We start from the raw sequence: 16,796 nt of genomic DNA on the forward strand, positions 1-16,796 counted from the left end.
CATGGCTCCAGAGAAACAACACCCACACCATGCCTATTAATAGCTTTTCAGTTACGTGTTGCCATTTTCATGTTGAGCTGAGTTTCTCTTAATGGTAGACATGAATTATCCTCTTATTTAATCAGTCAGTAACATTAGGTTTACTGACTTGCGCTAACAAGGACTTAACAAAACGGACAGATTGCTGTACTAACAAAAGCAATGTTAGTACAGAACCCCCCCCCCCCCCCCCAAGCTATTGTGTTCTGACAGGGGGAAGCTCCCCCGCCAGAAGACAGTGATCAGCGCTCACAGCCATTGGATATTGCCGCTTACTGGATGCTGGTCTTCCAGCATGCTCGTTCGATAAAAGCCGGTCCTTTGAATGGCTTCTGTTGGACAGGCTGCTTTAAACACGGGCCGAATGTCAGGCGGTTTCTGTTGCACCAGCCTTAAAGTGGTTGTAAAGTCCCTGAGGACAATTACTAAAATCCCCTCTGTTATAGCAAGCTATGATGTAGTGTCTCTCTTCTTTTTAAATTATGACGCTAAATAAGAACTGCTGTGTGGTCACGCGACCTCCCACTACTCTCCTTTCCCGATCTGAGGACTACAGTGGGAGGGGCTGAGATTCCACTCTGATGTCACCCAGGAGGTCACGTGATCGCACAGCTGTGCTGTGAAATAGGATTTTTTTGTACTCACCATAAAATCCTTTTCTCTGTAATATCACCGACTGACACAGCTTCCCTCTTTAGACCATTGGTTGTTAAGCCACCTTCAGGAGAAGACTAGGCATTACATGTTAACATGTGATAATAAAACTAGAACTTTCTAGTTCCGCCCAAGGGTCGATCCCTTAATTAACAACCCCTCAGCATGCTACTGCAGCCTCAGTACGTCAACAAGCGGTATAACGTAAAGAAAAATATGAGGGGCGGGTGCTGTGTCAGTCAGTGATATTACAGAGAAAAGGATTTTGCGGTGAGTACAAAAAAATCCTATTTCACCTCACCGTAAAATCCTTTTCTCTGTAATATCACCGACTGACACAGCTTCCCTCTTTAGACCATTGGTTGTTAAGCCACCTTCAGGAGAAGACTAGGCATTACATGTTAACATGTGATAATAAAACTAGAACTTTCTAGTTCCGCCCAAGGGTCGATCCCTTAGGTAACAACCCCTCAGCATGCTACTGCAGCCTCAGTACGTCAACAAGCGGTATAACGTAAAGAAAAATATGAGGGGCGGGTGCTGTGTCAGTCGGTGAATTACAGAGAAAAGGATTTTACGGTGAGTACAAAAAATACTATTTTCTCTTATATTCACCGACTGTCACAATGACAAAACGAGGGGTGGGAAAACAGCATAAAACTTCATCCACCATGGCATGTGGAAGTTAGTACGAACTTTACCCACAAAAAAAATACGGTGTGTGGAAAAACCACCACAACAGGGTGCTCCTCAACGGAGAAGCACTACCCTTCAACCGCACCAAAAACTGCAGTAACAAATGCAACAGTGCATTAGCTTAAAGTTACTGTATTTTTACCCAAAAAAAAAACAGGAAAAAAAAAAAAGGAAAAAATTGCATATGCAATTGCAACTATACAGCCGCCTGCAAAACTTTGCGGCCAAAACAGGCATCACCCGATGCACTGACATCTACCTTGTAGAACTTTGTAAACGTGTGGACAGATGAACAGGTCGCCTGGTCAGCAAACCAGCATTTCAACCAAATCAGGCGCCTCAGCACCAATGCTGACACTGAAGCCCTGGATAACAGGGGGAGGCTATTCAGGGCCGCGTCACAATGTACTTAAGGCCATGCACTAGTTGGTCTGCTAGTTCCATGCAGACAGGAGAAGCCTGCTGTTCTCCCCATTCGTGGTGCAACAGTTTTGCCCACTCAGTGTCTGCGACACAAGTGCGGATGCCAGTACTGGCCGCATGGTTGACAACACAACCGTAAACAAGGAACGAGCCAATGCCTCGGCCTCCTATCCGTGGGATCCTTAAAGGCAGGAGTCCCCTCTACCAGGATCGTGGTTACTTTGTTTAACCTGGATACTGGTGGCTCCACGACTGGAGGAGCTGACCACTTTTTGAGAAGGCTCTCCTCAAAAGGGCAACGCACCGCCATGTATTCGGGGATGGAAAAGGTCCGTTGCGGTCGACCCCATTCTTTGTAAATTAACTTGTCAAAATAAGTCAGATACGGGAACACCTTAGGTGAATGGCTGGCTTACGGGACCCAAGAGGGATCTGCTGGCTCCTGAATCTTCAGGGTATCACACACAGTTGCGATAAGTGCTCCTACAAGTGCTTTGTTGCGCACAGACCCGGACGGGGACTCATCCTCCTGTCTGAACGGTTCTGGTCAGCGTCACCTGAAACGACAGAGCAGGGGTCACCAGGCTCAGCAGGGCCCGAGTCTGCGTCAGAGCTCTCTCCAGAGGACGGGGGCAGAGGCCGCTTATTAGCACCTTGTGCCCACGCATTGCCTCCATCTTGGCAACAAACGAATTGAGGACTGCGTCCAAGGGCACCGCATTGCCTGGATTTCGTGGGGAAGAAACATCAGTTCCTGAAGCCATGCTGACCCTACCCTGTCTGCCACCCGAAGCGGAGTTAGGAAAGTGACAGTCCCACCCTCCTTACTGCTGCCGGCTGAGGGGCTCTTTCCCACAGGACTCACCACCCTGAAAGGTTCTGCACTATCCAGCAGGTACTGCCTGTGGTCTCTGTTGGCTCCCAGGTGCAGAGGAATCAGCTCTGTATTGGTGGGAGCTGCTAATGGCGCTGAAACCGCTCTGCAATGTGCTCAGGCTCAAAGAAAATGGCCGCCCAGCGTCCAGTATAAGGACATAAAACACAGGGAAAATGGCCACCAGAGCACAGGGGCACATGCTGCCACTAGAGAATGCTGAGAAAACGTGTTCAGGCTTCCAGAAAATGCCAGCCGATGTCCAGTATAAGGACAAATCACAGGGGAAATGACCCCGAAGCCCAGGAGAGCATGCGTTCCCTTGCCCACACCTAAGATGGTCGCTAATGCAAAACCATGAGGGACAGAGAGAAACAATGGCAGTGAAACAGCGCTGCAAAGGACACCGGTACAGCCTCACAGGCTCCTTCCAGGGACATGAAAAACAGGACTCAGGACACAGCCAGCCAGCGCAGCCCCCCCCATGTGAGAGCCCCTGCACAGACACACACCGCTCTGCAGCATCCCCCACGGGGGGGGGGGGAACAGGGACGGGGAGAGAAGAGAGGGAGGTGAGGGATCCCCGAATTGACCTCCCAGGGAATGCCCAGCCCCACCGAGGCAGGGAGAGCTGTACTTACCAGTGCTGAAGAGCTGGGAGACATTCGATCACAGACCCACTCTCTGATCAGTACAGGGTGGCTGCTGGCCCGACACACTGTGACACAGACATCAGTAGCCTGGTCATATGTGTGCCCTGGAGCATAAAAGCTCCCTGAGCACCTCTGGAGCTGAGGTTTCGTCGTGGCCAGCCTAGCGCGGAGCTGTGACCTGCACACACTTGATGGCCAGGCGGGGGAGACTAAAAGGATAAAGGTATCCAGCCTGTCACCCAGCCAGCTGTTGATAGCAGATCACAGGATCTATCATCTTGCGCAAAAAGCCAAGCTTCTGCAGAAAAAAAGACGAACCGATGGGCCCGTCAGGGTTCCTAGGTCCTTCTCCTTCACTAGGCAAAATAAAACTGAGGCTACAGTAGCATGCTCAGGGGTTGTTACCTAAGGGGCCGCCCCTTGGGCGGAACTAGAAAGTTCTAGTTTTATTATCACATGTTAACAGGTAATGCCTAGTCTTCTCCTGAAGGTGGCATAACAACCCAATGGTCTAAAGAGAGAAGCTGTGTCAGTCGGCGAATATAAGAAAAAAGGTATTTAGCTTCAGATTAAAAAAAAAAAACAACAACACATACACACACACACACACACACACACACACACACACACACACTGCACAGCTGCTGTATCAGAGGGGATACCAGTAATAATGCTCAGTGACTTTATAGCCACAGGGAATAATGTCAGGGGGGGAAGAGTTGTGAGGGGTTCGGATCTCACGGCACACACTATTGAGCAGATAGGCAGGGAGGGAGGGGGAGAGGGAGAGACTGACCAAACAGCAGGATGAAGGAGCCACGCAAACTGACCACGGTATCATGGATCAGCAGCCATAACTACACAACCAGGTAGGATCAACCAGGTATTTTACAGCATAGAATGGGACAAATGACACAGCAAAAGCACTATGCTGTTTATCGTGCTTTAAACAGGATAATTATCATTGTTTTATTGAGTTACAACCGCTTTAAGTTAGGCTCATCTGAATCTGAACCTGGCCTCTTCACCCAAACAAACCAGGACAATAATTTCCTATCCAAGTGGTTGTTTTAAGGAACGTGAGCAGACATAGCCAGGATTTGTATACTGTGGGCTCTTTGAAGAAGGATTTGTCATAAAAATGAACTAGCTTGTCTTTAAACCCACTTACATTCTAGAAATACATACGTAGGGGATCAATAAGAGTCTGTAACCCTTAATTCTCAATTCTGAAAATCCAATAATCATCTGCCATTTCCAAGGAAAAAAGCCTTTGTTGCCCATAGTAAGATAACTAGGTTCCTCCAATCAATTCCATAATTGCTAGGAGAAAAGTCTGCGTGAAGGACTTATTTTTCTTTTAAGCAGAAGCGGCGGAACTCTCAAACTACAAATAAGGTTAAAGTGACAGTACAAATGAAAAGCATAGACTGCACAGCCTACTCACTCAGGGCTTCAGTCTCCTAAAGTGGTTGTAAAGGCTGAAGGTTTTTTTTTACCTTCATGCATTCTAATGACATGTACACGTGACCGGACTTTTCAACGGACTTGGTCCGGTGGACAATCCAACGGACTTTGCAGCTGAGGTCCGACGAACTTTCAAACAAACGGACTTGGCCACACACAATCACTCCAAAAGTCAGACGGATTCGAAAGTGATGACGTAGAATAAGGAAGTTCATAGCCAGTAGCCAATAGCTGCCCTAGCGTTGGTTTTAGTCCGACGGACTAGCACACAGACAAATGGATTGTCCGCTAAAAGCCGAATCCGGCGGACAAGTTTGAAGCCAGTCTTATTTCTAGGTCTGCTGGAAGAAAAAGTCCACTGGAGCCCACACACGATCGAATTGTCCGTCGGAAAGTCCGATCATGTGTACGCGGCATATGGGTAAAAAAACCTTCAGTGTGCAGCTCCACCACTCAGCCCCCACTAATACTTACCCAAGTCCAATCTCAATCCAGCAATATATGCACGAGACCTGAAGCTCTCCCAGGTCTCTCCCTCCTGATTGACAGCCATTGCATCTGAGCCAATCACAGCCAGTGAGCCGGGATCAGGGCTGAGCCGACGTCTCTCTGTCTCTGTCTCATGATTGCCCCAACAGCAAGCGAGGAACCAGAGAAAAAAAAACAGAGCTGAGGGGCCCAGAGAGCCGGTGGGGGACCAGAGAAGAGGATTGGGGCTGCTCTGTGCAAAACCACTGCGCAGAGCAGGTAAGTATGACATGTTTGTAATTTTTGTTTTAAATAAATGTTTTTCATTTACAAACACTCTAAGTACATGTTGCTGTAGTACAGAAGCCCATCCTATTATTATACGGGATTTACATATTGCCAACAGTTTAGGGTAGGAAGTTTCAGAGGAAGGGAGCGGTTCTGAAAAAGTCCTGGAGGTGAGCATAGGAGGAGGTAACCAGATAGCTAGAAAGCAGGATGTTTTGGGTGATATTTTGCAATGAGGTTGGTAACATAGCTCAGAGCAGAGCTGTAGGTGGCTTTGCATACTGCTGTTAGCATTTTGAAATGTATTTTTGGGGCAAGCACAAGGCAGCGGAGAGAATGGCATGCAAGAGGTAGCAGGAAATAAATGATTGGTAAGGTGAATAAGTCAATAATAAGGGGGGAAAGCATGTGTAATGGTAGGCCAACACAGAGGAAGCTTCAATAGCCTTTTTGTTAATCTGGGAATTCCTTTTGCCTACTTGTAAAAAATCAGAGGTATTCCCAACCACACCCATGGCAGGCTTCTTGCTATTGTCACATAGCAATCCTGATGTATGCATCAATGAAATACATTTTCTCAACCACCAAACATATTAAAACCTGCTTTGCTATGGTGAACAGGCCATACACCAGCAGAATTTCGTTTTAACACTCGACACAAGTCATTAGTCAAATCATTCAATCCTACCATCATTTTATCAACTCATTTTGTTCCAAAAGCCTAAAAATGAAGTCCAGACCTGCTCTTTGCATGGAACCCCAGATGTAATAAACATGAATGTCTGTTACTAGCATATGCAGATTATAATATGTACGATTTTTTCTAAATAAAAAACACATTCACATTTGGAATTTGATTCAATAATTTTTTTTTTTTTTTATCCAGCTACTTTGAATCTTCTCATCTCTACAGATAAAAATAACAGTCTATATGATTCTACTAACCATTAGAAAATCGAATGTTACGAAAATAAAAAATGTCAAACTAAACTCTACTAGTGTATGGCTAGCTTTACAGTAAGTGATGGCAGAGAACTGCACCCTGCAAGACGCAATGTTTTAATCTTATCCACGTTTTACAGGACACATCTACAGGCAAAGAGGAAATCTAACATTATTTTAATCTGAACAATGCAAATGGTTAAAGCGTTTATTACATATACATATTTCTGTGGCTGATAACAATGCATTGTATATAATGCATTTTATACAGCTTAGCAGTGCAGACACTGATATGCAGTAAGAACAGGACTGAGAGGAAATACAACTTATCCACTAGAGAGAGTAGCCACATCCATTAATGTTTTGTTGCCAAGGAAACACACCTATTTTAAAAAAAATACCTGCACTTATCTGATATTTCTACAGATATCAATTACATTCAGTACATTTACTCCAGGTTAACCTCTTCCCTGCCACACCTAGAGAATGCAGGCACATCTGGCTGCATACAACAGCTTGTGTGCTGCTGAGAGTCACTGCGCTCCATCTGTTTTAGGCTGGGTTCACACTGCTGCGGTGACGAGATCGGAATGTGATTCGCACCGCACTGCAGTGCAAATCACATCTGATCTCTGTGCGATGCAAATAGTATGGCTGAATTTGCATCGCATCTGGCCCAAACTTGCACAGGACCCTTTTTTTGGTCCGCCGCAGAATCAGATCCCATGGGTGTTCACACCATGCGATCCAATTCCTGCCCGAGTTTGCAGATCGCACTGCCTAAGGCTGGGTTCACACTGCTGTGATGCGGGAAACGCTGTGAATCCGCTGCAGGTTCCCGCATCGCATGCCTCCCGGCGGCAGTTCACACTGACCTATGCGAACTGCTGGGAGTGTCAGTGAAAAGTTAATGACACCCCCAGATCAGTTCGCATATCGCAGTGCGATCTGCAAACTCGGACAGGAATCGGATTGCATGGTGTGTCGAATGCGATGCGAATTCAGCCATACTATCTGTATGGCTGAACTCGCATCGCACAGAGATTGGATGTGATTTGCACTGCAGTGTGGTGCAAATCACATCCGATTTCGTCACCGCAGCAGTGTGAACCCAGCCTTAGACCAGTCCCCTTCAACTGTCTATTCCTGTATGCAGAATTTGTGATGCTGTCAGGACAGCCAGTCAAATCCCTTGAAGGCAAACTTGCCTGTTGAGGTTCCACTGACCCCTTCTTCACTATTGTGTCCTATGATGATCCAGGGAGCAGTTAGAGGAACCACAGAATGCAACAGGGAGCCAGTCCTCCAATATACCGTACATGGAAGTATGTCAGATGTCAAGAGGTCATTGTTCTGAAAAAGAGTAAAGATCTGACAACAGAGTAGGGACAGGTAAGTATAGACCCACTTATTTTACAAGCAGTGCTCTTTTTCAGAATTGAACTCAGTAATAGAGTCTCTCCTGCGTGAAATCACATACCTGTAGGTAATTTCTCGCACGAGCTCTAGGGGGGCGTGCACATGCTGCTGGAGGCGCGATGGCGTGCTGATTGGCTAGAGGGGGGACAATCACGATTGTTCAAGAGAGACAAAGAACAGCGGTCTGCCTATGTAATCAAGGCAGATCGCCGTTCTGACAGGGGAGAAGATAGAGATCTTGTGTTTCTGCCAAGCAGGAACACCAATCTCCGTCTTTCCCCAGTCAGAACGTCCTCCGCACAGTTAGAAAGCACTCCCAGGGAACACATTTAACCCTTTGATCGCCCGTTAACCTCTTCCCTGCCAGTGTTATTAGTACAGTAACCGTGCATATTTTTACCACTGATCACAGTAATAATGTCACTGGTCCCCAAAAAAAGTGTCAAAAGTGTCAGTTAGACCCCTTTCACACCAGGGCGTTTTGCAGGTGCTATAGCGTTAGAAATAGCGCCTGCAATACGCCCTAAAGAAGCTGCACCATTGTATGTAGTGTGAAAGCCCTAGGGGCTTTCACACTACAGCGGTGCGCTGGTAGGACGTCAGAAAAAAGTCCTGCCAGCAGCTTCTTTGGAGCGGTGAAGGAGCGGTATGTTTACCGCTCCTCCACCGCTGCTCCCCATTGAAATCAATGGGGCAGCGCTGCAATACCGCCAGCAAAACACCGCTATTGCGGCATATTGCCGGCGGTTTTAACCCTTTCGCGGCCGCTAGCGGGGGTAAAAGCGCCCCGCTAATGCCCGAAATGCGCCGCAAAAAATAGCAGCGTTTTACCGCTGACGCAATGGGCGGTGTGGTGTGATAGGGGTCTTAGGGGTCCAATTTGTCTGCCGCAATGTCACAGTCCTTAAAAAATATCCCTTTGTTTGTAAACACGATAAATTTTGCGCAAACCAATCAATATACACTTATTGGTATGTGTTTTATAGAAGAATATATATTTTTTTTTTCAAAATTATCACACTTTTTGTTTATAGCTCAAAAAAATTAAAACCACAGATGTGATCAAATACCACCAAAAGAAAGCTCTATTTGTAGGGGAAAAAAAGGACATCAATTCTATTTGGGTACCAAGTTGCACGATTGTGCAATTGTCAGTTAAAGTAACGTAGTACCATATCGCAAAAAATGGCCTGTCCATTAAGGGGGTAAAACCTTTCCGGGGCTGAAGTAGTTAAAGTGACTTCACATGTACTTGGGATTCCCTATTTTTATTTCTGAACAAGAACAAAAAAGATTTTAATTTACATATGGGCAGCACAGTGCCTAAGTGGTTAGTACTTCTGCCCAGCAGCACTAGGGTCATCTGTTTGAATCCCAACCATATGACACTACCTGCATGGAAGTTGCATGTTTTCCCTGTGCCTGTGTGTGTTTCCCTCCCATACGCCAAAGACATGCTGATCATTTAATTGGCTCCTGTTGAAATTGTCCCTAGTATATATGAATGTGAGTTAGGGACCTTAGTTTGTAAGCTCCTTGAGGGCTGGGACTGATGTGAATGCATAATACATGTAAATGATAACAAGTGATCTTGCACAGTAATAAATTATCATATATAATAAAAGTTTGCAAAATGGTGTACTAAATCAAGTCCAAAAACACCTAATCCATATAGTTCTTCATGCTAGAGGTGTCTCTAATATGTATTCATTTTGTGTCTTCACACAACTTATATGCTCTCAGAACTCTCACCTTAAACCAGTGACTATCCAGCCTCAATTAGAAAGGAATATCCAGCCTTCAAATATATATCACTCCAGGATCCTCTTACTGGTATATTCACGCCTTCCTGAAACCTATAGGCTAAACCAGCATCCGGACTCCAAAACACCAGACTTTAAACTGCTACCACATCTCTATAGGCTGCAAACAATGACCACGTAAGCATTCCAACATTCACAAGTAGAGAGCTCCACCATTTGTTGCCCAAAAATGTCATTGAGACAGCAGGACCACCTGACCACATTGTTCTCCCCTGCTTAGTGTGGTCAGTTTTTAATAGGAAAATAGAGGGACTTGTAGGTACACCTGGGATTTCATATAAAAGAAACAATACAAAGAACAGGATAATTTCTCATACAAGTAAAGGTACAGTAGGCACATATCAGGAATATGAAGTGTTGGGGTAACAAACGTTTTAAGATTTTCTTCCTGAGGTACCGTATTTTCCGGCGTATAAGACGACCTTTTACACTTAAAAAAACTGAGCAAAAAGGAGGGGTCGTCTTATACGCCGGGTCAGCTGCTGGGATGCCTTCTGGATGTCCGGTAATACTGTATGTAGCTTCGGCTACATACAGTATATACCACTGAACCAATCCCAGTGAGCGATGTATTCAAATGAATACAGAGCCTGCTCGGATTGGAGTAGCAATCTCTGCCAATCCGAGCAGGCTACACACAGTAGCCTGCTCCGATTGGCTTTGAGAGTGAGGCGTGGGCTGATGATGTAACAGCCTCCGCCAATCCCAGCAGGCTTTGTATTCATTAATAGAATACATTGCTCGCCGTGATTGGCTCCAGCACCAGCAAGAAGGATGAAGGAAATGGCTCCAGCAAGAACGAAGAAGAGGGATATGAAGCGTCGGAAGCCTCGGAAAGGGGGGTCGTCTTAAACGGTGAGTACGGGCAAAACATTTTAAAAACCTGCACAGTTAGGGGGTCGTCTTATATGCCGGGTCGTCTTATACGCCGGAAAATACGTTATATCTCCCCAGGCCAGTAGAAGATCACATTATAGCTGAATGAAACAAAGATAGTTGTTTACCTTACTTCATCAAACAGGCTGTTCATCTCGCTGACAAGTCTCTGGTTTTCCTGCTCAAACTGTAAAAAAAAAAAAAAAAATAATTACATAAATGGAACTAAACTCATCAGTTAGAAATGTTCAGTTATTGCTATTAAATCCTCAATAAAATATACCAGTGTTATTCTCTGCAATGTTTTAGTTTACAGTCTGCCTACTAGCACATAGCTAGAGTAGGCTACATTCAAGGCATGCCTCTGGTGAGAACAGTCACAATTGCCAGTATGCTTCTGTCAGTTCTCAATTAGGCCCCTTTCACACTGGGGCGGTTTTCAGGTGCTACAACGCTGAAAATAGCGCCTGTGTAGCACCTGAAAAAAACGGCTCCTTTCACTCCAGTGTGAAAGCCCTCTGGCTTTCACACTGGAGCGGTACGCTAGCAGGACGGTGAAAAAAGTCCTGCTAGCCGCATCTTTGGAGCGGTGAAAGGAGCGGTGTATTCACCGCCCCTAAACCGCTCCTACCCATTGAAATCACTGGGGCAGTGCGGCTATACCGTCGGCAAATCGCCGCTGCAGCGGTGCTTTGTGGGCGGTTTTAACCCTTTTTCGGCCGCTAGCGGGGGTTAAAACCGCCCACTAGCGGCTGCAGACCACTGCTAAAACGACGGTAAAGCACCGCTAAAAATAGCGGCGCTTTACCACCGACGCCCGCACCGCCCCAGTGTGAAAGTTCACCTTTACCAAAAAATCTGTAAGGTGAACTTACACAGGACCCCCACCTCCCCTTCCACCCAGTGCAGCTTACGCAATTGGTTGTAATCACCCGTTCTGAGCCCAGGTATAGCTGCTTCATGGCTCCGGGGCTTAGAAATCATCTCCGCGCTCTCCTCTTCTTCCTCCCTGCTGAGAGGATGGGCTGCGCAGCTTCTGATTGGTCTGTGCCACCCATGTCACGGCACTGACAAATTAGACTGCTCCTAAATGTACCTCCTGACGGGGTACGTTTAGGAGATTAAGGTGTGAGGTGGCTATACCAGGGCTCAGAACGGGTGATTACAGCCAATCAGGTTAGCGGGACTGCGAGGTGGGGGTCCTGTGCAAGTTAACTTTTTTTCTGTAAAGGTGAACTTTCCCTTTAAAGACTAAAGCTATAGCCGTAGGCAGTGATGATTGCTTTCCGACGGTGGGGAAAACCTCCCACTGTCAAAATACAATAGCACAGCAGGAGGAATTTCCCCATCAACTCTCTGACTGTGTTGATAGGGGAACCGAGCTATTTGTTTCCCTTCAACCTGCGGTTGAAGGAAATAAAACTGCATAATCTATGGCTAGTCTTAGCTAGGAGTTTGCAATGTATATACATTTAGTTGATACTATCTAAGATCAGCCATAGATGGAGCAAATTTCTTCCCTGCAATCACCTTGATTCCCTCCCGCAGAGCTATTGTATTCCCCTGGCGGAGGAGAGGGAGAAGCCATCCCTGCTGGGAGAACACCAGGATTATTGCTAGCGGCTATAACAGATGCTATCACTCGCAAAATGTACCGTATATACTCGAGTATAAGCCGAGATTTTCAGCCTCTTTTTTGAGGCTGAAAGTGCCCCCCTCGGCTTATACTCGAGTCATCGCTGTCTGCCCGCTCGATCAGCGTGTCGAGCAGACAGACAGCGGCCATTCTACAATTCAAAAGCCGCGCCTCCGGCTCCGCCTTCGCCTGTGATAGGCGGAACACTGAATTTCCCAGCAGCCTGTGTTCCGCCTATCACGGACATCGTATCATCCTCGTACTACGGACGAGGATGATACGATGTCAGTGATAGGCGGAACACAGGCTGCTGGGAAATTCAGTGTTCCGCCTATCACAGGCGAAGGAGGAGGCGCGGCTTTTGAATTTTACAATGGCCGCCGAAGAGGGCACGGGACGGAGGCAAGGCAAGGCAAGGCAAGGCAAGGCACGGCACGGCACGGGACGGGACGGAGGCAAGGCAAGGCACGACACGACGGCAAGGCACGGCACGGCACGGGACGGAACGGAGGCAAGGAGGCAAGGCACGGGACGGAGGCTCGGGACAAAGGTAGGCTGGACACACACACACACACACACACACACGGATGGATACACACACACACAGGGATGGGTGGATGGATGGAGACACACACAGGGATGGGTGGATGGATGGAGACACACACAGGGATGGATGGATGGATGGAGACACACACACACAGGGATGGATGGATGGATGGATGGAGACACACACACACAGGGATGGATGGATGGATGGATGGAGACACACACACACAGGGATGGATGGATGGATGGACACACACACACACAGGGATGGATGGACGGACACACAGGGATGGACGGACACACAGGGATGGACGGACACACAGGGATGGACGGACACACAGGGATGGACGGACACACACACAGGGATGGACAGGCATGTCTCACCCTCGGCTTATACACGAGTCAATAAGTTTGCCAGTTTTTTTGGGGGTAAATTGGGGGCCTCGGCTTATATTCGGGTCGGCCTATACTCGAGTATATACGGTAATGTAAAATCCGGCAGGCTGGTTGTACCCAAGTTAATCAATTTGGGTACATTTAGCCTATCCATACATGGTTTGAATCTCGGCCAGTTCAATATGTTTTTATTGCTTACAAAGTAGAAAACGAGAAAAAAAGTAGAGCAGCATAAGGCACTAGTAATCGTGTGACAGGTGCAGAACTGCATACAGTACAGTGTACGATTGCATACAATAAAAGGGAAGACAATAGTCAAAATAACACAGCTACAATCTACAAAATGATCATGGAAGAGTGTGAGGTGGACCTGCCAATAGTAGTCAAACTATCTGTTGCTTCTGCTCATACCAGAAAAAACATTTGTAAAAGAAAAATGAAGGAATAGATTATAGCAGACCAAAAATAATACAATATACAGAATCTGGATACATCCAAGAATCCAGGAATGGGGGGGGGGGGGGGGGGGAGAAAAAGTAATGCCTCTTACACACGATCGGACTTTCTGACAACAAAGCAGTGGAATTATTTCCGAAGGACGTTGGCTCAAACTTGTCTTGCATACACACGGTCACACAAATGTTGGTTAACAATTACGGACGTAGTGACGTACTACGTGGTTTTTGAACTCTTTAGCGCCACCCTTTGGGCTCCTTCTGCTAATTTCGTGTTAGTAGAAGTTTGGCATGTGTTGACTCGTGCTTTTCTTTTCGCGTTTTTCATTTAGCGCTTTTCATGATAAAGTCATGTGACATATGATGCAACGCATCGGGTGGAGCCAGTGACGTTACTCGTTTGGAGCCTTCGTGAACACAGCAAGCAGGGAAGCCTGTGTGGAGAACGCCTCCTTCTAGCTGATTGTTTGAATGTGCTACTTAGCGGTCATGATTATGTGAGTGTCGTATGCGTAGCACGTAGGAATGATAATCATTGCGCAATGAAAGCTTTCTTTATTTAGTGCTCAGACCTGGGATAATACAATCGTGATTAATATCGTTTGGGAAACTGTTCATACTCTTGAATAATACAATTGCGAGTAACACTACTTGGAGAGCTATTGTGAAGATTTTTGTGGCACCCTCTTTTTATCGTGATCCAACTGCATTTGAAGTTGTATATGGATTAAGTGACTGTCGTATATGCCAATCTGTGGTCATAAATTGATTTTAAGTATTTTTTGGGCATAGTACACTGCTATAAGCTGCCGGCACAGATATATATATTTATTTTTGCGTTTGCACGATTGTTGGATTATGTATGGTTTATCTGCTATCTTACACCGATTAGTAGGCGTGATGATGGGAAACAGCACATTTGCACTTTAATAGATTTAGAATTTGGCACTGAAATATTTCAATGGAATTTACTAGTGTATACTAGTGTTTGCACATATTTAATATTGCATTATTTGCACAGCACCTTGCACCTTTGATATTTGTTTACACACGTTCTGCACATTATATTGTATATTTGCACAGTGGTGACTATAGTTTGATACATATTGATAAGGGAGCCCCAGCCATTGTGGGCTCATGTGAAGCACTGATAGTTTCAGAGTAGTCAATTAAATAGAAAGTTGACTTGAGCGCACCATTAAATATAACATTAACCTTAAAGTGACAGAACATGGACATGGTCGTAGCCTAGTCATTTAGTTTTTTTCTATTTATCTTATCGCTATATCTTGTCTCTACATATTTGTAATATCAGCGCTAATGCTTATTCACATTCATTTACCTACTGCTTCTCCCAACATTAAGCTATTTCAATATACCCTAATCTTAGGACACCCCTACCAAATATAGCACATAGTGCCATAGTGCCCCTCAGGGGCATTTGCTACAGCACAGAGAGGAGCTTGCGTGCATCCTAGCTAGGCGGACGAGAACAAGGTTCCATCTAGTAAGAACTTTCAGGTTCTCCTCGATAAGAGAAATATTTATAGTGCCAAGAAATGAGGCATTAAATCATGAGTGCCATATCGCCAAAGTCATATCAGTCGACAAGTCCCTGCCCCAGTCTACCATATAAGATAACATTTCTGGGGAGAGTAGCAACAGACCATATATCAACGAGATTTCTACTCTCTGACCCTTATCCCTATAATACCACTTTTCACATGGAGAAAGAGAAGGGCCACCCTGCCCTGCTGGCCATAATGATTTCAAAAAGTGGAAAATTTGGCAGAAATGAAAATATTCAGCGTGGCAAGTCAAACTTAGACACACAATGGGCAAGGGTAAAGGGTCGAGCTGGGATAAAATAGTGCCCGATTCAATATAGACCTATATAGTCTAGCCACCATTTAAATGCCCAAGCATCAATACCTGGAAGGAAGTTAGGATCGTTAAACAAGCAAAGGAGGGGGGGGGGGGGTAAACAGAGATGAAGTGGTCATGGGTCAGCGATTTATCCCATAAGGCTAAGGAATGGGACAGGGTCAGGGCTAAAAAACTAAAAACCTCAGTTTTTAGCATGAATTGGTAAACTGGGCCAATTAATTTTTTTTAAGGCTAGCTGATAAGTGTGCTGGGAAATTTTTGTTCGTTAGTGCTGTGCGTTGTCCTTCCATGTGCACCTTACTGCAAAGGCTATTTTTAAACTGGAGTGGTTGCCATTTTTTGTATAGCCCATTTGCTGAATTTGGCGTGGGGACACATTGGATGCCTCCAGCTGGGCATCCAGTGTGTCCCTGTGCCATTAAGGAGCGGGGTTACCTTGGCTGTGCTGCTATCAATCTATCCAATCAACAGCTGAGAACACCCTAGCTGAGAGACAGCACGTCTCTGTGGGACAAGTTCAAGGGTTCAGGTAAGAAAAAATTGGGGAGGGGTGAGGAGGGGGGGTTGGGGGCCGGTCACTGCCAGGTGTTTTTTCCCCTCAATGTATAGGATGCATTAAGGTGAATAAAAACGTACCTTTACAACCCCTTTAAGAGCACAGTACACTGAGCAGCCTTGACGTAGGCACTGCAGCTTCCACATGTATTTGCAAATGTGTCCAGCTAAAACCTCTGTTTTTAACGTGAATTGTCAGACAGGGTTCATTTATTTGCAGGCTAGCTGATAAGTGTGCAGGAAAAATTGTGTCTGTTTGTGATGTACTATGAATCCAGGCTCTTTTCTTAGCATGCCCAGAAGAGAGGGGGGAGCTAGGGACAATCCAACCAACATAAATATGTGCGGAGGTTACATCATCACTAGATGTACAATGGCCGAAGGGGAATGTAGTGGGACCTGAAAGTGGTGCCACTTCATTTGAGGAAGGGGCAACAGGATCCTTGACCAGGAAAAAAGAAAATTAATGGTGCAAAAATCAACTGAATAACCAAAATTAATTGTAAGAGGGGGGAAGGAAGGGGGGGGGGGGGTTGGGGTGTTCTGGCGTATAGAGTCCGGGCATCACATAGTGTCCACTCCGTACTGCGCATGCGCAGTACGGAGCAGACGAAGCTTCGGAAAATCTCCGAAGCTGAACGGCACCTGCGCCGTGAGTGGAGGTGGTAGCCCCACCATCCAAGCGTACATAGGGTTGTG

The 16,796-nt window shown here is 46.1% G+C and overlaps 1 protein-coding gene across 1 annotated transcript in view; it reads right to left on the minus strand.

Moving 5' to 3' along the window:
• The window catches only part of STX18 (syntaxin 18), a 283,473-nt gene that overhangs the window by 31,978 nt on the left and 234,699 nt on the right, over positions 1 to 16,796 (minus strand). The window contains exon 8 of the mRNA XM_077477794.1: positions 10,751 to 10,809. Coding sequence (XP_077333920.1) covers positions 10,751 to 10,809 — 59 coding nt within the window. The remainder of the gene's footprint in view (positions 1 to 10,750; positions 10,810 to 16,796) is intronic.

Source organism: Lithobates pipiens, unplaced genomic scaffold (genome assembly GCF_037356315.1).
Source record: "Lithobates pipiens isolate NorthernLeopardFrog02 unplaced genomic scaffold, aLitPip1_a1.2 Scaffold_13, whole genome shotgun sequence".
NCBI lineage: Eukaryota > Metazoa > Chordata > Amphibia > Anura > Ranidae > Lithobates > Lithobates pipiens.